The following is a 24,242-nucleotide window of genomic DNA, read 5'->3' on the forward strand; positions in this document are numbered from 1 at the left end:
TACAACAACAATGAATGAAAACCAGAGGCCATGACTTTGAAAATGAGCAAGGATGGGTATACAGGAATGTTTGTGGAAAAGAAAGGGAATGGGGAAGAATGTAATTATATTATGATATCAAACAATTTTTAAAAAATTTAAAGCTAAATGCATCCAACAAACTTGTCTATAGATCTCTACTTTTTAAGAAAAAGGGAAAAACCTCCGTATCTTTACTAATACTACAGAACCATGTGTGTACTTATCTAAACTGTCTATTCCAAGTCTTTCCGATGTTCTATAAATATACAGTTATCAGTGAACACAGTGAGAAGGTTCTAAGTGGTATAATTTGCAATACCTCTTAGGTATTTTTTCAGAAACAAATTATTCCAACCCCAATTCTCATACACAACTTAGAAATGATGCAGTATAAATCTATTTCCCCTTTATTTCTATATTCCTATACATTTTTATTAGCTGGATCACACAGTATAAAGTAAATATTTAACCATGAATAATCCACCCATTTAGCAAGAAATAATGCAAATAATATACCAAAATTAGTCTCCTACCAGTAAAGCTACGGACAAAGAAAGAAATTAGAGAATACAACCATGACTAAAAATAAATGAAAAGTAATTTTAAAACAGAGAATTGAAGATGGTTGGATTAAAATACTCACAGGTCTTTATCCAGTACCAACCTTTCACAGGCTTTGAAGGTGTGGACTCTCTAATGACTGGCAGCCACATGTGGTTTGATACTTAGTACTCATCCAATTAGCACTGATAAACCTGCACCTAGGCTCAGCCAGGCTAAAGAACTAAGGAGCCTGACCACTCTGCCTTCCTATGGACAAGTCTGCACACCCTGCAGATGGAGACCTGTCACCAGCAAGTCACACCATGTAGTGTAACATAAGGATGTCACCTGTCACAGCACAGCAGAACCCTGAACCCGAGCTTTACAACTAAGCCTGCACAGTGCACCCCACAGAGCCCTCTAACAAATAACCACTGGGTTTTCAGAAGAGGAAAAGAATCCACATCCACCTGAGCAGCAGATAAAAGAACGGAATCGAGAAGTAAAGGAAACCCACGTAATTGCTCCTTGGTTTTCATCTTGCAAGTGGGCATATCTAAAACTATAACTACAAAACTTACACATAAAAACATCACAGCCCATAACCCACCACAGCCTCATCTACTTGGTGTCACAGCCTCAACAAGTTATTCTGAGTTTCATAACTTAGAATAATTGAAATTAATTATCTATATACAAATTCATTTGGTTAAACAAAATAGGGCCAGTGAAATGTTTTGGCAAGTTAAAAGCAGTTGCCACCAAGTTCACCGATTGGAGCTTGCTCCCTGGACCCACGCCGTGGAAAAAGAAAAACCGACATCAAGTTCCTCTTCCCTCCAACACATTATAGCATGTGCACACACACAAAATAAATGTACTAAGTGTTCTCAAGTATAAATGTTTAATCATGACAAGCATTTTGCTTAGGAAATGGGTTTTAATTACTAGTTAACACAGAGATACTGTAATTACATGCAAGTTGTGTCTTTACAGAGTACTATTTTCTTATTTCTCCTATAAGCTATTACCAAATTTACTGTTTTACAGTTTATCTTATTCTGACTAAAAACACTAAAACTGTATGAAAATATTGTGACTAAAGTTCTGATTGAAAAGCAAATTCACAGTCATCATATTTACCTGATACCTTTACAAGTCCAATACTTGTATTTTAAAGTTTTTAAAGGGACTGAAGCAATCTACTGAGTCACGTCTGCTGTCTCCTATTTTCAAGCTCCATGGTATAAAAAAAACCAGGTTACATGTAGGATTACCAAAATGGGTTGGTTGACGGGTTTGGTGGTGCATGCCTGCATTCCAAGCACTCCAGAGCACTATCAAATTTCAAACTCAGTCTGCCCGCCTCAGCCACATAGGGGTGCTGCCAAGTAAGTAAGCTGCTTTTCTTTTACCAATATGAATCAGTATCAATCACAAACTTCCAGTCCCATATAGCTTTTCCTTTACTCTAAGATTCTTTATAAAACTTATTTCAAATCGTCATGCATAAAATCCTAATGCAGAAATAAGAGAAGTTTGCCGAGATATGATTTTTTTCTCACTGTCTTAAATCTATACTATTATACATTAGAAAAAGTAAAATCTTAAGTTATTCCAGGAAAGCAGGCTTCAGCCATTCATGGCCAGGCACAGACAGAGCAGACCCCAGGGTAGCATACTGGGTGAAGACTGGTGCGCTAGGCCAAACTCAAGCTTGGAAAGGCTGCAGCCTGGGGTCTTTGTTAGAAGAAGCAGCTACTACCAAGACACTCACTAGGGAAGCTGTGTGGCAACAGCCCAGACCATGGGTCTCTCTTTGGATCCCACAGAATTGATCCACACTGTTTCCAGAGGACACAAGGTTGGAACTTCCTAAGTTCCAATGCATCAAAGGTTTACATTGGCACCTGAGGACTATTCATCCAATATCCGATTATAATCCACCACAGAACGGGCACACACAGTTTTTAGACTATTTCTAAACCTAAGAGACCTGTTACCACGACGCAGTAAGGTTACTGTTGTCAATCCTGCCCCTATACTAACCACATCCTTGCTCTTCATCCAATTTCCCACTTCCCCTTCTTCCTAACACTTCCCTTTAGGCTCCCTCTGCTTGACAGTACAAACACACACTCCCATAAGAAAAAGCTTCCTCTGAAATCTTCTCCAAGACTGCTTATTCTTTCATTCATCATTATTATCATATTTTGCATTTATCATTATCATCTCAACTTTAACTCACTGGTCATGAGAAGTTTCCTACAAACACACACACACACACACACACGTAATACCTCTGCTCCCAGATAATTCTTGTTCATTAGGAAATACTTTTACCCCGCATACTAGATAACCTGAGTCATCTCAAAATACACAAGGAGAATCCACCTCATTCTCTGTCTTTAATAAGTGCTTCTACATTAGTCAACATTCTCTGCAACTCTACTTTAAGCATGTACGACTAGCCACCCCTTTCACACTGTCTTCTGAAGAGGAAATGCAAAAACTTCCTATTTAATTCTCTAAGCCCTCTAGCATTAAAAGTTATTTGTGCTAACTGCATCTACCATCCATTGTCAGTAAGAGTTTCCCACAACTGATTATCCTACTTTTTCCTCTTTGGCCCACTTAGCATTTTGCTTTCAAGGCTGCCCTCCAAGGTCCACCACTTCAAAGACTCTCTGGCCAGTGTCGTCATTTATCACTGCAGCTGGAGTTACTTTGACTTTCCCATGGTTACCACATGGAATAAGTTTTATGAAGACCTAAAACTGAGTCTGCTGTGTTCACTGCTGTATCCTTGATGTGGTACATACAAAAGACCCCGAAAGCTGTGTACTGTGTAAGTACAAGCATAAGCAAGGACAGATCTGCTGAAATCAAGACACTTCCTCCAACTCCCAAAGATACACCCTCATCACCTTACTTCCCTTCCTGAGAATTTACAAACATCTGGGTAATCGTCCTTGAATTCTGTGTTAAATCAATTTCGTAAGGAACTACTTTTTACTGAGCAGGAGTATAATGATAAATAAAAACTATCTAAGAAAGTAAATGAAGATTATCAAAGAAGACAATTACAGCATTATATTGAGTCATTTTCCTAAATTTGATGAAAATTCTCTTATACGCATATACACAAGAAAGTAATTTAAGAAGGTGATGTGTGAAACAGAAAACTAGGGCTATGGAGATGGCTCAGGTAAACTGCTTCCCGTGTGAGCATGACAACCTCAACCCAGAGCCCAGGACCCACAGGAAAGGCTGCTCATGGCAGGATGCATCTGATCCCAGTACCAGAAATCAGGGAGGCAGATGTTTGGGACTTGCTGACCAGCAGTCCCGCCAGCCCAGTCACATGATGTGCTCTGGGTGCAGTGAGAAATACGGTCTCAAAAACTAAGCAGAAAGGGCAGAAATGTAGTTCAGTGGCGGAGTGCCCGTCTTACATGCATTAGCCCCAAGCTGAAACCCCAGCACCACAAAAATGAAAATTAAGGTGGAGAATAACTGAGGAAGATATCCAATGTAGAACTCTGGCGTGGGCGTGCGCACTCACTCTCTCTCTCTCTCTCTCTCTCACACACACACACACACACACACACACACGCATGCATTCATCACTCACGTGTGCACTCTCTGTTGCTCACTCACTGGCACACACACACACAAACCTATGCACACCCCAGAAAAATATTTTCAATACCTTTTTATCAAGAAACTTCTTCCTTTATTCGTTGAGTAGCATGGAATTTTGAAAAAGCAAGACACTGTAATCAGCATTCTATTGTTTTTTAGTGGGGTAGGCCACTTTTCCCACAAAAAGATCATCTTCTTAACTCATGTTCTGTGTCTTCAATGAACTACCAACCTTTAGCATGCAAGGAAACCCAAAACTTTAGAGCATGAATATAATTTCTTCACTTCTAAGATAAAGATGAAAACTTTTAAATTGAAATTGTTTTTAAAAATGACTCTAAAATATCATCCCAACATCTGTTTAGACATAAGTTGTTTTAAGTATTTATCTATGCCTTTTTTCTATTAAACATACTTAATCTGGAACCAAAGGAGTTTCCATCAAATGTCTTCTGGACATTTATTATAATATTCTATTTTCTTCTACTAGACAATAAGTATGAGTTTATTATCCAGTACTTACAGATTTTTTTCATATCTTCATTGAATTCTATTTAACTGTACAGAGTAGATTTCCTTTAAGGTCAGATCAGAACAATTTCACTTGTAATTTTACACGAATGTTGCAGTAAAGGTAGTCTCTAAACCTGAGATATATTAGATACAGTAAGTGAAAACATGTTATAAATTTGCATATGTATAAGCCCTTTTTAGAATATAAACATATCATAAAACATAATTATTTGTGACTGCCTGCATGAAGAAACGAAACCTCTATGTAACATCTGAGCTTTAAATAGAAGCAGGTTGCGGATTAAAATGATGTAATCTGCAAGTTATGACGCTTCCTCACCTAAAGTCAAAAAGAGAAGGAAAAACAGCTGGATTTTTGTGAATATTTTGTGAGATTTTTAAAATGGGGATAGAGGTTAGAGAGGTGGCTCAAAGGTTAAGAGCTCATGTTTCCTACAGAGAAACCTGGGTTCCATTCCCTGAACCTACGTGGCAAATCATAATTCTCTATAATTTGTTCCAGGGGGTCTAACAGTCCTCCTCTGGATTCTGTGGGTACTAGGCACACACATGTCACACACACACATACATACATGCAAGCAAAACACAGATACAAAATAAATCTTTTTAAAAATTAAAATGTTAAATATCATGTTTCTAGTATTTTAAATACACCCTACAAATTGAGCCAGCACACTGAAACACCCTTCGCACAAACACCTAGCAGCAGCAGCAGCCTGAACTGCACCCAGTTATCTCCTTAGAGACTTCTGAGCAACAGGCAGGGTTTTGAGTCATTATGTCCTTGACGTAACTAAGAAATTGTTTCATAAAGAAAAGCATTGTTCAACTTTATTTCTCATGGCAAAAAGGGAAACATCAAAAACGAAGTTAAAATCTTGGAAAGCCACGTTTCTCAATCAGTTCCTATTCTATAACACTGTTCTCTTCAGATTTTCTCTGAGTAGTTCAGAAACTGCAATAGATACATAACGGACATGACCCAGCGCTATGTCTGGCATGCCTATTCAGCGTACTGACAACTGCCGCCTGGTCTGCTCACCTGGGGCCACACTGCAGCAGCTAAAGACCCTGGAAGTCAAAGTCACTCTCTGCCCTTATCTGACTCTAAAAGCTCCATTCCTAGGGAACTAAACTCACACACTTTAGCATGACTAAACTCAGTTTACACAACAACACAGCTTCATTCACCAGTTGTGGTGGTTTGAATAAGAATGCCCCTATAAATTCCTACACAGATTTGAATGCTTGGTCACCAGGTATGGCACTATTAGGAGGTGTGGCCTTGTTGAATTAGGTGTAGCTTTACTGGAGGAAGTAAGTCACTGGGGGTAGGCTTGAAGTTTTGGAAGCTCAAGCCAGGCCAAGAGTCTCACTCTCTTCCTGTGGATCCAGATGTAGAACCCTCAGCTCCTTTTCCTGCATGGTGTCTGCCTGCAAGCCATCGTGCTTCCTACCATGATGATAATGGACTAAACCTCTGGACCTGTCAAACAGCCCCAATTAAATGTTTTCCTTAATAAAACCCCTAAGACACCAGTGTTCCTCTCTAAGGACACAAAACTTGTATAACAGCAGCAGTTTGGGGCACAAAGCAAAACCAAACATATTCACAAAGGGCCTATGTTTTTCCTTCATCCATATAGACTATAATGATGCAGAACACTGGGCTGCAGAGATGGCTCAGTGGTTAAGAGCAAGAATTGCTATTACAGAGCACTCTAGTTCAGTTCCCAGCACTGCTTTGGACAGCTCAAATACCTGTAACTCCAGCTCCAGGGAAATCACAGACACTCCTGGCCTCCACAGGTCCCTACACTTCAAGCACATACCCTCATACATATGCATGGCCTTAGCTGGGGTTACTGTTGCTGTGATTAAACACCATGACAAAAAACAACTTGGGAAGAAAAGGGTGTATTTGGTTTATGTTTGTATATCACTGTTCCTCACTGTCCTGAAGGAAGTCTCAAGCAGAACAAGAACCTGGAGGCAGGAGCTGATGCAGAAGCAATGAAGGAGCGTAGCTTATGGGCTTGCTCTCCATGGCTTGCTAAGCCTGCTTTATTATAGAACCCAGAACCACCAGCCCTGGGATGGCACTGCCAACGATTAAGAAAATGCCCTACAGACATGCCTAAAGCGTGATCTTATGGAGGCATTTTCTCATCTGAGGCTCCCTCCTCTCTGATGATTCTAGACTGTGTCATGTTGGCATAAAACCAGACAGTACATATTTATACACAATTAAAAATAATTTTTAAAAAATAAAAAAATATTGAATATTTCTGGTATTTCCAATTCTTAGTTTCTGGGGTTTGTTTGTTGGTTTTGGTTTTTTTTTTCTGTAATACCTATTCAAAGGGAAATCCTTTCTTTAATGGTAAGTGGACAAAGTAAGATTCACACTGTGCAAACCTAATACTGGTAACCCTAATTTCTTTCCTACATAACAGGTAGCCTTTAACACAGCAATATGGGCTACTACTCACTAAGTTCTCACTATTAGTTCAGGACCTTTACTAGCTTTTAATACATCTAGCTCTAAGAACTCTTTAATGAGTAAGTTATATTAACAACTATACTCTAAAGATACAGAGAAAGATAAAAACAAAACAAAAGGTCACAGAAATGGTAAAGTGATAGAATGAGAGAATGAACTAAGCTTGATTTTAAAATCAAGGCACAATGTAGACTATTATTTTGCAGACTGCGAAGCAGTTCACTTGTTTACTAGGGGACAGGTTTTTCTGTACAGTAAATCCGCATAATCAAAGTAATCTAGCAAAACTGAAAACTTCAATAAATTATAGGAAAAACACAGGCGTAAATAAACCAGCACCTTAAATGTCTGGCCACTCTTTATGAATGCTACTGGGAATCTGCAGGTATTAAGGGAACTTTCAGTGTGTGTTCTGGTGCTTGCTGTCGGAGTTCAACATAAGCTTCCTTTAGAAGGCTAAGGTCTGTACAGTGGTGAGGAAAAAGATAATCAAGTCAATAACTAACTCTGAAAGTACAAGGAGCTTCATATAACGCAAAGATGAGCCTTTTTAATCAAGATAAATTCAGGGAAGAGTCATGCAAAGAAATTACGCTGAACTGCAACTTTAAGAAAAATGTATAAATTATTTTATTTTTTTCATCTTGCAAATAAACATGAAAAATATTTTTATACTCAAATAAGTATAACACAAAACAAAAATTATAGCTGTTAAATATTCTGTGGAGCCTAATTTACTGGAGGGGAAGAAAGGGGTGAAGGTTGGGGAGAAAATTTCTAAGAGGGTAAAGTGTAGGCCTTAAATCATGGAGGAAAATCAGACAGAGCAGGAGAGTTGGGGGAGGGGCCAACAAAACAGTAACAGACAAGATGGGAAAGCTGAGTACAGAAAGGAAGGAGTAAGACACTGCTTCACCACTAAGGGCCTTGTGGCTGTGGAGAAAGTTACTGTAACAGAAACACTGGCTCCCTGAGAACAGAACACTTCACTGTTACATGAGCCTGCCTGCACCACTGCTGTATAAAGAGACGAAGATTATCTATCTGCCTAAATATTCAGCTTTCATTTATGTAAGCAAAAATTTTATTTGCAACATGGCCCTTTATACTGTGCATACTGAAGGAGTTAATTTTACTGCTCCTCACCTTCTGGTTCCCTATAACAAACATCAATAAGATTTAATGAGTTATAAAATACTCATCGACTTAACTTTCTAAGACTTTTATTTAAATTACTGGGAGTGACTTTACATAAAACTTCATCAAGCGGACGAGTCCCAGGCTTTGCATATCAGAACATTGCATGACAATGACACTGGTAAAGATTAATATGAGAATTCTACAATTTCCCCTTTACTTTCATCTATATTAAAGGTTTTGCGGGTCAAAGACACATAATTGTTAACCAAATTTTCTGATTATGACCAATTTACATTATACAGGTGTCAACCTTCTTGATTTCCTCTTGAAAGTAGGTGTGAATCTAATTCTTAAGATTTACATTAGAAATATAATACCTACATTAAAAAGTTACTAAAAACTGACAAAGGAAAACATTAAATTATCTGGCTCAAAGAGAATGGTTCTGTTTAGCATTTTAAAGCCTCTTCAATGAAACAAAGACAACAGAAGACAACTCAATAAATTCTAAATCTGAAAATGAAACCACTTGCTATTTATTCCAAAGAAATAATCATGCAGCATAGGACTTACTCAGTGTCAGTTCTAAACAGCACTCACTTAGTACTCATCAAAACCTATGGGACAAGCACTACAACTATCATAGAGAAAACTGCGGTTCAGAAAGGCTAGGCACTTCACCAAGGTCAAAAAATGCTTAGAATGACAAAAGTTGTATCCAAACTCAAGTAATCTGGGGCCAGTCACTACTGCTAACCAAAAGCACGCAACTCTTTAGGTCGTCTGTGACCTGTAGAGCATCTTAGCTACTCTTCTACAAAACCCATGGCCACGGAGGGCACAAAGTACATATGGTGTCAGGGGGTGGAGCCCATGATGGCAGAGCAAAGGCAAGGGTCAGCAACAACTAAGAGCTTGTGTCTGGAACCACAGCCCTAGAGCCAACACCCAGTGACACACCTCCTCCAACAAGGTCACACTTCCTAGTCCTTCCCAAACTGTTTCAAACCATTCTCATTCAAACCACCATAAAACATTAGAGGGCCTATACAAGCACAATCTAAGTTCACAAACCTTCATTAGTTTTACATGAGTGTTAATTATTTAACTTTTTAAGTTACTAGACATTCATTCAGGGGTTTTTGACTGTAAAGTGAAATTTAACAATCCATGAAATATTCTGAAAGCCTACTCATTTTAATAAAACCTGTATGTAGTTAATATAATCTCTGAAGCCTGTTGTATAGTTCTATACCTTTTATGTATTCTATTCTTATGTTTTCTCCAATCTCCCTCTCCTTCTACCTAACAGATCAGGCCACTGCCTTATTTTGTGTGGAACACGTAGGTTATACAAAAGAAAAAGAAAGAAAAAGGAAAAGAAAGAAAGAAAAGGTAACACATTACACTGATTGTAGTCTGATTAAGCATCAGTGTTGTTTGTTGTAAGAAAAAAAGCAGGGGGCTGGAGAGATGGCTCAGTGGTTAAGAGCACTGGCTGCTCTTCCAGGCATGAGTTCAATTCCCAGCAACTACACGGTGACTCACAACAATCTGTAATGAGGTCTCATGCCCTCTTCTGGCCTGCAGACATACAGGCAGGCAGAATACTGTATACATAATAAATAAATCTTTTTTTTTCTAAAGTATATCTCAAGTTCAGAAACAGAAATCAGGAACCAACTACAAAGTACCTTGTAGAAACACTGGGTAACATACATCCTCATATCCTGAAGTCACATCATTACCTGATAAATTTATGTAATAACTGAAACACCTTGAAATTTTGTTTTACAATTAGCTCTTCCATTCAAGTCTATTTTACAACCTCCAAGCCTCAAGAGATGATGACCTGAAATGCCATTTTTTGCATATGTTCTTTGTTAAATAACAATGAGAAAACTTAAAACACACAATGCAAAGGACTACATATCTATCTTGTTCCAAACCACAAGCAGGCTAAAAATAGTCTCAACGTTTCAGGAATGAAAGCAATCCTAGATTAAACAAAGCAACATCCAAGGATTTTTCAAAATACTAGGTTAAGGTCAAAGAGTCATGATTCACCTTTGGGTTTTCAGAAATGCATGAGACTGAACTATATCAGTAAACTGGAGAAAACGGTGTTATAGAGCCAACACTGATGAACTATCTCAGTTGACATACAGAAGCTTCTCATGCTACTGAATATGCTATGCAGACCATCACAGCTTCAACAGCTCAACAGAGTAGAAATGGATTATTAACAGCAAACTCTCCTGGTACATATTATTCTGTAAACAGTGGGTGAATACATGGACAAAATGACCCTCAGTGCTCTGTGTAACTAAGAAGCATTTTACTCTGAAGAAGGACGCTTTAAAGAAATCCCACACTAGCTCAGACGGTTATGTATTTAGGAGTAGACTCACAAGTCACAATCCTCTACTGGAATGGAGAACAGCAACGGAATCCCGCAGCAAAAGAGGCTGGATGCGCGCTTTATGTCGGCAGAGTATAAGAGGCCACAACTAAGTAGGTAGGTAACTGAAAGGCTACGGGCAGTAGGAATTTCAGCACCTCCTCCTTTTAAATAAGAGAGTTCTAAGCCTAATACAAAATTATATACAATAAGAACAAATATATTCAATAATTATCCTATCCTAATGAGTTTAAGTCTTGTATAATAAATAACTTGGCCAAGTCATGAGAGGAAAGTAACTACAACTATCTAGTCTTCAACCCCATCAAAGACCCAAGAAGAGAGATAATATTACTTGATTATTAGGCAGGAAGTGCCATCAAGTAACTTCCAAAATGTACAACAAATGACAGAGACAACTGGTGACCTGGGCAATCACACCAAAGTCTCATTTGCAACTTTGAAGCAACAATCTTTGGCTAAGGCCTAGCGTAACCGAGAGACCATTTTCAGAGGCAGGAAATTTTTCAGAACCGTCTTACACTGTCTTGGCAAGATTTGACAGGCTTTTTCCTTGTGTCTTGCTTATCCATTTCTGGATACCATGTACCTTGACAGTGGTTGAGGCATGGGCAGTTCCTTGGCCAATCATGCCAAGAAGAAAACAAACTCTGAGTGGAGTGTCTTCGGTGGTCAACATTCCCTTAGGAATAGATCAGCGCACTGCATGGTGGATATAGCTTTTACTCAAAAAAAAAAAGGAAAGGGGGGGGGGTTATATGCTGCATGGTGCTACCCAGAATTTAGGTGGTGAGGATGGCTCCCACCCGGCAGTCCTAGAGGGAGAGATGAACTACATCCACCATATTTAAAACTTGAGAGAGGCAGAGCTAGCACTTACTTAGAGAGAAAGATGGGCATTTAAGAGGCTCCTTTTGGGCTAGAAACTGCTCTTGCCTGGACTGCTTAACTGGACATGCAGAACCCACAGAGAGATGACTGCTGAACTTGCCTAAAGGTGAGACGATCCTTCGGGGTTCCTGCTTCATGAAAGTCTGCCAGACATTCTGCAGGACACAGAAGAAAGTGACTGACAAACTGCCAATATAGGTGGAACTGTCTTTGAAATTTCCTGCTTTATGGAAAAGTCTGCTGGATACTATTGGCCTGTAGGCTGAAGATAGATGTCGCAATGGTACAGAAGAACTTTGGGTGACTGTCCAGGCAATGAAATGCCTCTGTCAATTCTAGAGTTTTGAAAGTTGCTTACAATGAACTTATTATTTACTTAGGTAATATTATATCCTTCTGGAATCTTTGATGGAGTTGAAGAATTTATAGCTATAGTTATAGCTTTCCTTAGCTATGATAAAAGATAAAGTAGATATAAATACTGTAACTGTAATTCTTGCTTGGTACCTGTTTTGTTATATGTGAGTTTACTATTTTAAAGTTAAAGCTTTCCTTTTTGTTTAAATAGAAAAGGGGAAATGGTGTGGGAGATCCTTCTGTCTATGTGTTGCTTTTATTGAGTAATGAATAAAGAAACTGGCTTGGCCTATAGCATGGAAGAAAGAAACTTTGCCATATAGAAAGGCAAAGTTGGAGAGAAGCCATAGAGCCACCAGAGTCAGACATGCCGAAACTTTGCCAGTAAGCCACTGTCACGTGGCAATACACAGATTAATAGAAATGTGTTAAATTAATATGAGTTAGACAATAAGAAGCTAGAGCTAATGGCCAACCATTGATTTAATTAATACAGTTTCTGTGTGATTATTTCTGGTCTAAGCTAGCCGGGCAGAAACCAACAAGCAGCCTCCTGCAACATTAATCCAGAGAATCTGATAGCACCTGCACATTTTAGAAGTGTAACTGCCCTCAAATTTCTAACTCTGAAATCAATGACTACATTTTATTCACACACATATATTTGTAAACGTTAACAGCAACATTAAAAATCATCAAGCTGAAACATTCAACAAAGTACCACGAAAATCATTAGAGATAATTCAGATGTATCTCTAAAGATGTATAGATGTGCCAGGCAGTGGTGGTGCACACCTTTAAGCCCAGCACTCAGGAAGCAGAGACAGGTGGATCTCTGTAATTTTGAGGCCAACCTGGTCTATAAGAGCTAGTTCCAGGACAGCTACGGCTGTTGCACAGAGAAACTCTGTCTTGGGACACACACACACACACACACACACACACAACACAGATGTGTAGATGAATAAAAATTTTAGGGACTCATGAAATCAGAGAAAGATAAAAATCCACTTTGTCAAATTCATAGCTTATTACAGATAAATTACAACCTGTTATATTTTTTCCCTGTTGAAAAAACAAAGACACTTACATTCCTAACTCGGGCCCTCCCTGCTCAACTGCTTCTTTTCTTTTCCTCACTGTTTTTTTATCGGGGGGGGGGGGGGTGGAAGTAACCCAACTATCTAGAAATAAAATGGTCAGTCCATGTACTTAACTATATAAAATTTCTAAGACATAAATATAAAAGTAATTATTGTGTTACCTTAAACTCATTGTAGACAATCTTATCTAAGTTATTTTCCACCTGTATTAATTTTTCTTGAGGAGATGTTTAATATTTATTCTGTCAACACATACTTCAGTGTAAAGTGCTCAATTTAAAGTTCTATTTAGACTTCGGAGACACAACTTTAATCATCAGTCTCAAGTACTCACACTTGCAGGAAAAAACAATAAGTAAATAAACGGAGATCAGACACGCACTATTTTCACTAGGGTGATGGGATTTGGCATCTGTCAGTAAAATGTGATAAAACCACTCTAAGGATACGTAAGAGTCTTTAGAAAAATAAGAAACAGACTCAAAGGCCTTACAGGCTTAGTTTAGTGGCAGCCTCCCAACACCCACAGAATAGAGGAAGAACAAACCAGGGCTCACAGGGCTCCTCCTCCAGCCCCTGACTTGTCTTCAGAGCACCTGTCGGGAACTGGGGGACGCTGAATCAGAGCTGCCAGTCATCATCCCAGTGCGGAGCCGCTGCGCCTGGCCTTGGAGGGTGAAGGCAAGTGATACTCAACTCTAAACCACAGTCTCCAACCTTCTTTCCCTCTTAATTTCACTCTTTAATAAGATGCCTTGTTTCACTCTGACGACAGAATCTGAAAGGCCTCAGTTCTGACAGCCGAAGTGGCACAGAACTAAATTTAGCCATGACAGTGAGGTTTCTGAGCACAGGTTTCCAGTGTGACCCACATCACCAGATCGTCTTCTGATTCTTCTAACACAAAGTAGCCACCCTCTCACTTGGTAAACAAGTCTACCTTTAACACAATGTTAACTAAGGCCTTGGAAATAGTATCTACAACAAGTTTCAGTTTTCTTTTTATGAATTTACCAAGGTATTATTATCTCAGTTTTACTGAGAAGGAAACTAATGCATACAAAGTCCAAAGGACTACTTCAGGATCCCATCTTACACAGGGAACGGTGACGCATGCCTCTGGACGCTCAGCATACAGGTTATTTGGATGTTGTCTCCCTAATGAGACTAGTACAGACTTAAGGGCATATCACCAGTATTCCAACATGTGTGTTTGCTTAACTATAACCACCTTTTAAAGGTTAAAATGATTTAAAAGCTATCATTTGCTTCAATTCAAAGTTCCCTTTCCTGAATATTCAAGAAAATATTATCAAAATAAAACCTGACTCTGAAACTGAAGTTAATTCTAGAGTTCTGTCAAGTGAGGAAACATGACAGTTTGTGAAACCACAGAATTTCAAGACACAGTTTGTTTAAGCCGTAATCTGAGAAACTTGCTCAGGAAAAGACAACTGAAATCCTTCATCTTTCCCATCAAATGGCTCCTCAGCGAGCAGCTCAGGAAAATGCAGGACAGACCTAGATTTCCCCTAGTGTTCACTGCTGCCGAGCTAAGTCTCTGTTGATCCCGCTATCACAGTCTACCTCAACATCCCCTCAAGCCTTTTACTGTAAACTAGAATTGACAGAATCAGGAAGCATGAGGACTACACACGCAGGAATATGAAATCAGAACACAGCACCTTTATCATCTGCAAGTGGACATGGACATGCATGTCGTGTTTACATTAAGAGTTGTACAGCAAAACATTCTACAATGACCATGTGATGTATCAAGGTCTGAAAACTCTTAAAGCTTATTTCCTGCTCCCTCCTGACATTGATTTCCCCAAATAAACTATAGGAAAGTTTGTAAATACATAACAATTAGTGCCCTAGTGCTTCTCATCATAATCTAATAACATACCAATTACACAATCCTTTATCAATTTCTGAGGGAATTGATCATCAAGCTAAATGGAGACTTACATAACACACAAAAGGCCTTGGGTTTCAGGTTGTGGTGTTAACTAAAATATCACCTAGTTTTGCTTTGTTTGCAATCATATCACCTCTGTATATACAGGAGGCATGGTGACACATACCCAGAACCCCAGCTCAAAAGACTAAAGTCTATGGCCAACTGGTGCTACATGCTAAGGTCCCAAACTGCAAAACAAAGGAATTAAAAATGAGAGAGAGAGACTATAGGCATGGCGAACTAAAAACCTCTGAAAATTTGGTAAAAATACAAAAGTTAAGTCCTTTAAAATTCTTGAAAATAGGTATACCATTATTATTTTCCAATTAAAAGTAAATCTTAAGTTTGGGGCGGAGCATACACATGATGGAGAAAAACATGCCTGCCTAGCACAGTCTGGAGATCCAAGGAATACATTGTAAAATCAATTCCCTTTATCCACCTTCACTTGAGGTCTGCGGATTCAATTCAGGTCGACAAGCTTGTACGGCAAATGCTTTTACGTGCTGAGCCATCTCACAGGACCCCATATAAAAGTTCAGGGATGGGGACTTCAGATCCCCTGCACCATAGAAGATGGTCTGTTACTTCTCTGCTGGGGCAATAAACACAGGTAGATACAAGCGGCTCAGTGGGCAGCTAGGCTAGCAGAGTAAGTGGGGTCCAAGTTCAGAGAGATTCTGTTTCATATGTAAGGCAGAGAGCACCAGAGAAAGACACCCTTCCAAAACCCTTGGGTTCCACAAGCACAGGTAAGAGCACACACATATGTGCACGTGGCCATGCATGCATGCATGCACACATACAAACACAAGATAAATAAATTTTAAAGACATAAAACTCGTGTAACAATAGAAAATATTGGCAAACACAGTTCTGATAAGGGGTTACAATTTAAAACACAAGGGATTCCAACCGTTTAAGAAAACAACCTATTCCAATAATAAGCAAAAGATATGAAAGACCTACTATAGTCAACATGAAGATGAAAAACTGTTCACCATCGGGAAAATGCGATTTAAAGCTACAATGAGATAATACTTCCTATCTGCTTGTTAGAATAGCTACTATCGAAAAGATCAGAAAGTCCCATGGAAACTAGCATAGCTGTCAAGGAATAGGATACATGGCCATTCTTCAAAAAACTGAAGCAGAACTACTAGACGCACCTGCAATACAAATTTTGGATACACATCTAAAGAACTCTATGTCAAAGGAGTATGTGCACTGTGCTCATGACGCACTTCTCGTAACATCCAGACAGGTGATGACCCTCAGTGTCCATCAGGATGAATGCACAGGGGAGAGTTTACTACAAGGTGGGTGGGCATGCAAGCCGGCACAGCAAACCCAGTCCACCAAGCCAGAGAAGAAGCGCTTCAGTCTCACACGGGGACCACAGAACTCTCACAAAAGAATGAGCATTAATGGAGCTCATTGCAAGAGATGTCAACGGTTGGTCAAAGGCTACAAAGTTTCTAATAGGGAGAAATTTTCAGGTGAGTGGCTTAATCCCAGCTCTCCAGAGGCAGAGGCAAGCAGACAGATCTCTTGAGTTCAAGATCAGCCTGGTCTACATAGTGAGTTCCAGGACAGTCAGGGCTTTGTGGTCTGCATAGTGAGACCCTGTCTCAACAAAACAAAGTAATATTCAGCTTAGCTCTTCTAAACACACCAAACAAGGAAAGTGTACACTACCAACCAGGGTCAATCCAGTGAAAACCTTCCACGCCCTTAGCAAAGTCCTTTCCACACCTTTTCACATGCCGCGAATACCGATAAGCCTCCAGAGTTCTTACTCTGGTTAGCAGCCTTTACAATGCCATTAATTAATAATTAAAGAAGCAGCTCATATAGTTTAAGGATTAATCGATCCCAAGAGTATTTCCACCATAAATACACTAATCAATAAATCCAGCCATAATATTTTACGTAGTACGACAGGCAAGTGTGTGTGTACAGTCAGTCATGTACGTAAAGGGTCCCTAGCAGCTCAGACCCTTCTTTTCCTTGATATGCAATCATTCATAAGCATTTCTGGAAGTCTCCATGGCCACATAACTTTGCAACAGGGTATAACTGTATCACTTTCCTTCTGAGTCAATCACCCATGGAAAGCAATGAGCAGTCCTCCAGAGAGGAAACTGATTTCATTTTCTCTGTGCAAGTATCCTCCTGATTTATCTGAACCACAAGGCCTTTTCATTCCTTAACAAGCCGGGACTTCTAAGAGTCCTGCCATTTAAGGCCTTTTCCATCTGTTTTGTGTCTGCTAACCTTGAAGTAAAACATCAGTATTCATATCTAAAAATCAAAACCACTGTCATAAAACTCACTTAGTGCCCCACACTCACAAACCCAGGCACTTCTCTCTCTCCCTCTCTCTCTCTTTTCTCTCTCTCTCTCTCTCTCTTCTCTCTCTTTTCTCTCCCCCTCCCCCTCTCTCTTTCTCTCTCCTGGTTATTGTTTGTCTGGTTTTGAGGCAGGGCTCACATAGCCCAGACTGGCTTTAGAACCAAATGTCGGCCTTGCTCCTCAAGTTTATACTTCTCAAGTGCTGGGACTGCAGGTCTGAACCATCCAGCCCAGTCACTATTTGTGCACTCAAGAAATGAAAAATACCTGACAACTGATCACACAAACCAACCGTACACCATTATTCCCAGAATCAACCTGGCACATTTCCTCCATCGCCTATATCTTTACTTTGCTATCAATCATCGCTGTACTAGAATCATAGCCCTAGTACAGCTTCCAAAAGAAAAACCTTAAAAGTTTACTAATGAAATTCAGTGATATTTAACAATATCTTAATACGGAGAAAATTCACACTAATTAAAACACATTCTGACGTTTAAAAAGTCCCAATTTTGAGATGTAAAGTTAACCATTAATAAGCAAAAGGCCAGAACCTATTAAGCAAATAATTTTCAACCATATCATGATAAATTTTTGCAAATCTTATAGGAGAAACATTGAAAACACTAAGTCTTAATAGGGACCAAAGAAGAGGAAGAAATCTTAACTGCATATTGAAAAGTAGTCTCATCACCCCTGCTGGAAAACATGGAGACACACGAATACACAAAATGAACAGTCTCCGAAATAAGTCAACTGCTTAGTTAAAAAATTTTAAAGCAAAAATTGAAGCCAAGCCGGGCGGTGGTGGCGCACGCCTTTAATCCCAGCACTCGGGAGGCAGAGGCAGGTGGATTTCTGTGAGTTCGAGGCTAGTCTGGTCTACAAGAGCTAGTTTCAGGACAGGCTCCAAAGCCACAGAGAAACCCTGTCTCGAAAAACAAAAAAAAAAAAAAAAAAAAATTGAAGCCAAAAGTTAAAAACAAGGGCTGCCTAACTAGGCCTATACTTTCAATTCACACTAATGTCTTTCCCAGGCTTCAAAGTTTGATGTACGTATTAGTTTGCTTAATTGAGTAATATTCCTTTTTGCCTTACTTAAAATAGCTCTTAATAAGCAACTCACAGACTGTCTCATTTCCGTCGTTTCAATTAAATCTATAATTTGATAAATGCAGAACTGAATAGTTTCGTGTGAATGCTTATTATTGATATTATAATCACATATCTATGTATGCCCACTTCATTGTTTTTTGTTTTTTAATGAAGACCAGCATAGTGACATCAGAAATGGAAAGGGGGAAAAAAGGACAGGAATGGAAGGAAGAAGGGAGGGGGAGGACTCCACACACTCTGGGGAGACACAGCACAGAACTTGAATGAGAGGACACAAGTGTGACTCTTGCTCTTGGTTTTAACTCTCAGCCTGCTTTGTCAGGAAGCCAAAGTGACAGCGTCACTGACCTTGACTCTCTGCCTTCTGACCAGGGAAACACCTGCTGAGCGTGACCAATACAAAGATTAGGAAAACCCTTCGGGAGGCAGTGCATCCCTGTAGATTCGGAGATCTAACATCAACTAAATCGTCCCCTAAACCCGAAGACCTGGTGGCTGGTGTTACCACTTGCAGCAGACAAGACAGGCAGACATATGCGTTTGCACACACACACATGAAGTCATTTGTATCTAAAACACTTCAAAATGGGGCTATTTACTGGGCTTTAAAACAAAAATGCCAGAGAAGTTCAGCAAAAAAGCCTCGAGTAAGGAATTCTCTTCTGTTCAACCGCTGACAATATTCAGAAAAGGAAGTAAGACGTTTAAAACTGGCCAAGAAAGCTGAAAACTACTGAAAGGCAGCTGAGCAAAGTGGTGAGTCCTGAACCGAGTCAGGGCACCAGACTCCTAGCTCCAACTGTTTCACTAACAACTGTCTGACCTTGGACAAGTCTCTGGACTTCAGTCAGCTTGTCTACAAAATGTCTACGGAAAATCAGAGATGAGATCAAAGGACAATTTAATCTGAATTTTACTTTAGAGAGGCAGCCCAAAGTAGTGCTTGATAAAATAACTCCATAGGAACTACCAACAGTGGAACACTACTACCAAGCTCTGTCACTACCAAGTCAGTGTGCTGTACACACACACACACACACACACACGTAATGCACACATACACACACTGCAACAGAGGACAGTTTACTGCTATCTGTGACCTGTTTAAAACACTTTACTGAAACATTAAGCTGTAGAAAAATACGGAAGCTTACAATGAATGACCGGTCTATCCAAACCAAGACAGTTATACGCTGGCATTAGCTCACTATTTTCATCGTGAGAAGATCAAAACTCTAAAAAGTTCTATCAAAAGGGCATGCCATACTACACAAATACAGGCAACTCTAAAAAGTTACTAACACTAATATAAGGCAGCTTTTCGCCGAAATATGAGAATAAAAGAAATTGAACTATTTGCTTTTTTAAATATACAACTAGTGACAAGTTACGATAGACCCACATTCTGTGACAATGAAGGTAACCAGAAAACTAAAAATAAAATGTAAAACTGGGAAACGCGAGGTGAACTTCTAACTACTAGAAACGCGTGGTTCCTCGGTTAACAATCAACCGGTAAGGATTTCTCAGGTGCGACATATATGCCAGGTTCAGGACACAGACGACAAACGAAGCTGCTGCTTCTTAGCCAAGTTCCAAAGGCTTGGAAAGTTCAATGTGTCCTATTGTATCGTCGCTCTGAGCACAGTAAAAGCCACTTGTCTCAAATATTTTATTTCCCTTTCAGGCCAGTGCAGGACTGCTCCCCAATGATCACTAACGCTGCTTATGACCCTCACACCAGCTCACAAGAATGCCCCACACCTGTCCCTGACATGGGGATCCTCACAGAACCTCAAGTGCGTACGGTCCTAGGATTTCCCCAAACCCACAAGCGTCAGCCGTCCACACCTGCACGGACCGTTCGCACTGCGATGTCACCTCCGGCCACTACCCAAGTCGCCCCGAGTAAGTCCTACCCCGTGAGGTATTGCCAGTGCAGGCAAACTCTACTTCTTCAAAGTGGGCACTGAAAAAAGGGAAACCGATTGGTCCATGGCCGTTGCCCTACTTCCATTTCGGGACACAGGAAAAAACTGTTCCGAGGGGGTCAAGAAGGTGAACGCACGGCCAACTGAACTTTGGGACCGGGGCACCGACTGCGGGAACATGACGGGATGCGGGGGCCAAGGCGGAGGGCGCGAGGCCGGCGAGTCGAGGCGGCGGCAGGCAGAGCGGCTCGGGCCGGCTGCCACCGGCAGGATGCTGCCCCAGCCCGGGGAGGCCGAGGCCCGGCAGCCCGGGGACGCGGACCGGGCAGAGGCCGGCCTCGGGCACCGGGACGCGGCGGGGGACGACACCGCGGCGGCCGCCTCGGGGCAGCGGCGGCCGGAGGAGGTGGAACTCTGCCGAGTCAGCACCGCGCCCACTCGGGGGCACTTGTGGGAGCCGGCGGCCGCCCGGTAGGGCCGGGTCGAACCGGGTTTGGTGGAGCCGCGGAGCGGGTCGGGCCCAGCGGCGGCGGCGTCGGTGCCGCTCGCCCGCCCGCCTCTCAGGTAAACAGTGGGGCGCCGCTTACCTCTGTTAACATCATTCCACCCCGGGGGAGTGAGGTCCTCCCTAACCTCGCCGCATGGCAGCAGCCGTCGCAGCAGCGGAAACGACCCGGGTCGCCGCCAACGGCGGCAACTGCTGCTTCAGTCCCGTCCCGGGCGGCGGCTGGACTCGGCTCGGCTGGCTTCCCCCCGGACGGGCCGCTCGCGACGGACGCGCCGCCATCTTGGAAGAGCGACGTCCGCGTCTCCCCGCGACGTGCGCTCCTATTGGCCGGCGCGCCGGGCGCGGGCGTCTTGTGACCGTCTCCATGGCGCCGGCGCGCGCAGGGGCGGAGGTGGCGGGCGCTGGGCCGCACGCGACCGGAGTGCAGGGCGGCCGACCGGGTCGGGGATCCCTGGGGAGGCAGGGACACGGGCGGGGGTCCGGCGGAGGGGTGTCCATCGCGCATCTCCCCCAACGCCGCCGAGGAGAGCCGAGGGCGCTCGGGACACGCTCGGGACGGCGCCTCCGGGCGCGGGGACCTGAAACTGCAGCCGCCCCCGCCCGGCCGCCTGCGCCGCGCTGCTCCCCGAAACTCGGGCAGAAACTTGTCGCCCTACCTCCCCAGCGCTCCGGATCGAGTCCTCAGCTGGGCGAGCGACAGGTTGTCGGTGTGATCCCGGACGGATTGTCTTCTTCACCCAGATCCTGGCACAGTTAGGGCTGCCGCTTCGCTGATTGGCCAGAAGCTGCCGAAGCTCTAAGGCTTAGGGTTTCTTCCATAGAGACTCTTTAAAACCAAGCGGCTTTTGCCCGGTAGCTGCAGTATCCATAGCATTATTGGGGTTTATTTTTAAAGTTGTATATAATGTGATTGTCTGCCCGAAGGAATGCGTGTCAATAGATGTCTCTGTCAGTAGTCCCGAAGTGAATGAGGCTGGACTCCGGAATAATGTGATTAGAGAGCTGCTGAGACCAGGACACCTCTCTCAGTTCACCTGTAAGGTGAATTATAGTAAAACAGCGCCCGCTTCTTCCTGACTTGCCATGAAGGAATTTTCCTGAAGAACTTCGGCCATTACCAACGAATTTGCAAGGAAACTGAGAAGTGTTTGGACTTGGGAAATAAAACACTTGCATCGCGTTCTTACAAAAGGTTTATTATAAAAGGGATTGTGGAAAACTAAAGCCAGCACTTACTTCCTGTGTACTGGAATCTTTGCCCTTAACAATGGTACTATTGTGCTAAATGTAATTTAAGAATGTGCTCGTAAATTCTAACAGTGAGAAAAGCAACTGCATTACAAACCCTGTATTATCTCCCTTCGCTTGTGTCCACCCGAAGAAAAATTGATTTAAGCAATCATGTACTTTCAAAAAAAAAAAAAACTCCATTCAAAGTAGTAGCAAAGTAGTTTTTGTTTTGCTCTGCAACTTAAATCTAATTTCTCCTTTGCTGGAACAAGAACATTCTAACTTATGCAGTACAATAAAATATATTTCCAGTGTTGACAGTTTATTTAATCTATAAATAAGACGCAAGATTGAAAACTACAAACAGCATTGATATTAAGAGAAACCAAGCGAAGAGACGACAAGGAACCTGGAAGAAGATACTGTTCCAACCTGTAAATAAGAATGCAGAAGGTTCATTAATGTTTAAAATAGCAACTAGTGAATTAAAACTTTAATTTAGGTGTCTGGCCTGAGTAGTCTGTTCTGTTTTTTCCATCGTCTTCCCTTCCTAGAAACAAGATTCTTTCACTTGGGCGTGGGAGGGGGCTTTTCTTTTCTTTTCTTTCTTTCTTTCTTTCTTTCTTTCTTTTTTTTTTTTTTTTGGTTTGAAACAGGGTTTCTCTGTGTAGCCCTGGGCCCTGGCTGTCCTTGAACTTACTCCTTAGACCAGGTTGGCCTGGGACACAGAGATCTCTCTGCCTCTGCCTCCTGAGTGCTGGAACTGAAGGTGTGCTCCACCACCCACCACCACCAGGCTGTTTTCCCCTTTCTAATGGGCTCGCACAAAACCCGGGTTAACTCCCCAGCGGCACAGGAGTCAGGTGTCGTCACAGTTGTCAGTGAGCCCAGCTCCTGGGCTGGAGAGCCTGGAGAGCTGGGAATTCAGGGTTAACGTTCATTTAAAAATAAATAAAGCAAGTTCAAGGCCATTCCAGGCTAAGTGAGAGCCCTTGTGACAGGGGAGCCTGTGCCATGACGTGGGCACGCCATTAGCAGTTAGAACTTTGTCAGCCTGGGAACAAATCACAATTCCCAACCCTTCCCATCTAACTTCCCAGCCAGAATCATTTAATATGACCTGAAAAATCCTGTGCTGATTGGCATTCCAGTTTCTACCGACCCCCTACCCCCCAACACCTTCCACACAACTGTTTCTATTAGGCACTTTGTTCTAGCTACGCAGGCCGACTCCCTGCTCCTATAATAACCGGGCATCCTAGTGCCCAAAACCTTGGCACAATTAACTCTATCCAGAAGAACCTTACCAAATACCAGCAGAGACACCTTTGCCTCCCATTTAAAGTGTTGCCCCTTCCCTACCATCTTCTCCTGTTTGCTCTGGTCTCTTTTTCATAGTAGCTGTGCTTGCAAATTTCTTCTTATTTTCTGTCTCCTAGTAGAATGCAAGCTTCAAGGAATCAGGAATTTCTCCTATGTTCAGTGATGTCTCCTTAGTGGCCCAAGTGCTGGATGGGTTAGTATGTGGCACAGAGAGGATGCTCAATGTTTCTTAAATGAACAGTGAGACATTGCCCAAGAGACCTCAGGAAAACACCCTAGTGAAAACCAGAAACAACCCCTTTGTGTTGAAAATTAAACTACTTAAAAACTAAGGTTGCACATTCTTATTTTGTAATTATGAACTATATCTCAAGATGTCTTGTTTCTCTTTGATAGATTCTCAGTGTGTTCCTCTAGCTGGCCATGAACTCACTCTCTAAGCCAGGATGACCTTGAATTTTTGGTCCTGCCTCAGCTTCTGAGCAGCTAGGATTACTAGCCTGTCCAACAAAGCCTGTTTTCTGTTGACTGTCTTACACATATGTTGGATGTGTGTCAATTTACTAGCAGGGAAAGCAATCAAGTAAAATACACTATTGCAGAAAGTTACGGAAATTGAGTTATGTAGCTGGAAAAGAAAATGCTTGCAGAAGC

At 41.6% G+C, this 24,242-nt stretch overlaps 2 protein-coding genes across 3 annotated transcripts in view; one reads left to right on the plus strand and one right to left on the minus strand.

The window, feature by feature from the left end:
- Snx13 (sorting nexin 13) overlaps positions 1-21,247 on the minus strand; it is a 104,219-nt gene extending 82,972 nt beyond the window's left edge. For both annotated transcript variants that reach the window (XM_085697743.2, XM_085697742.2), the window contains exon 1: positions 21,115-21,247. In XM_085697743.2, the coding sequence (XP_085553869.1) occupies positions 21,115-21,129 (15 nt within the window). In that variant the 5' untranslated portion in view covers positions 21,130-21,247. The remainder of the gene's footprint in view (positions 1-21,114) is intronic.
- On the plus strand, positions 21,169-22,776 carry LOC146892438 (uncharacterized). The gene has a single exon (XM_085697744.2). It carries the CDS (start codon positions 21,169-21,171, stop codon positions 21,790-21,792), a length of 624 nt encoding a protein of 207 aa, XP_085553870.2. The 3' UTR covers positions 21,793-22,776.
- The last annotated feature ends 1,466 nt before the right edge of the window (positions 22,777-24,242 follow it).

This window comes from Myodes glareolus, chromosome 11 (assembly GCF_982192425.1).
Source record: "Myodes glareolus chromosome 11, mMyoGla1.1, whole genome shotgun sequence".
Lineage (NCBI taxonomy): Eukaryota > Metazoa > Chordata > Mammalia > Rodentia > Cricetidae > Myodes > Myodes glareolus.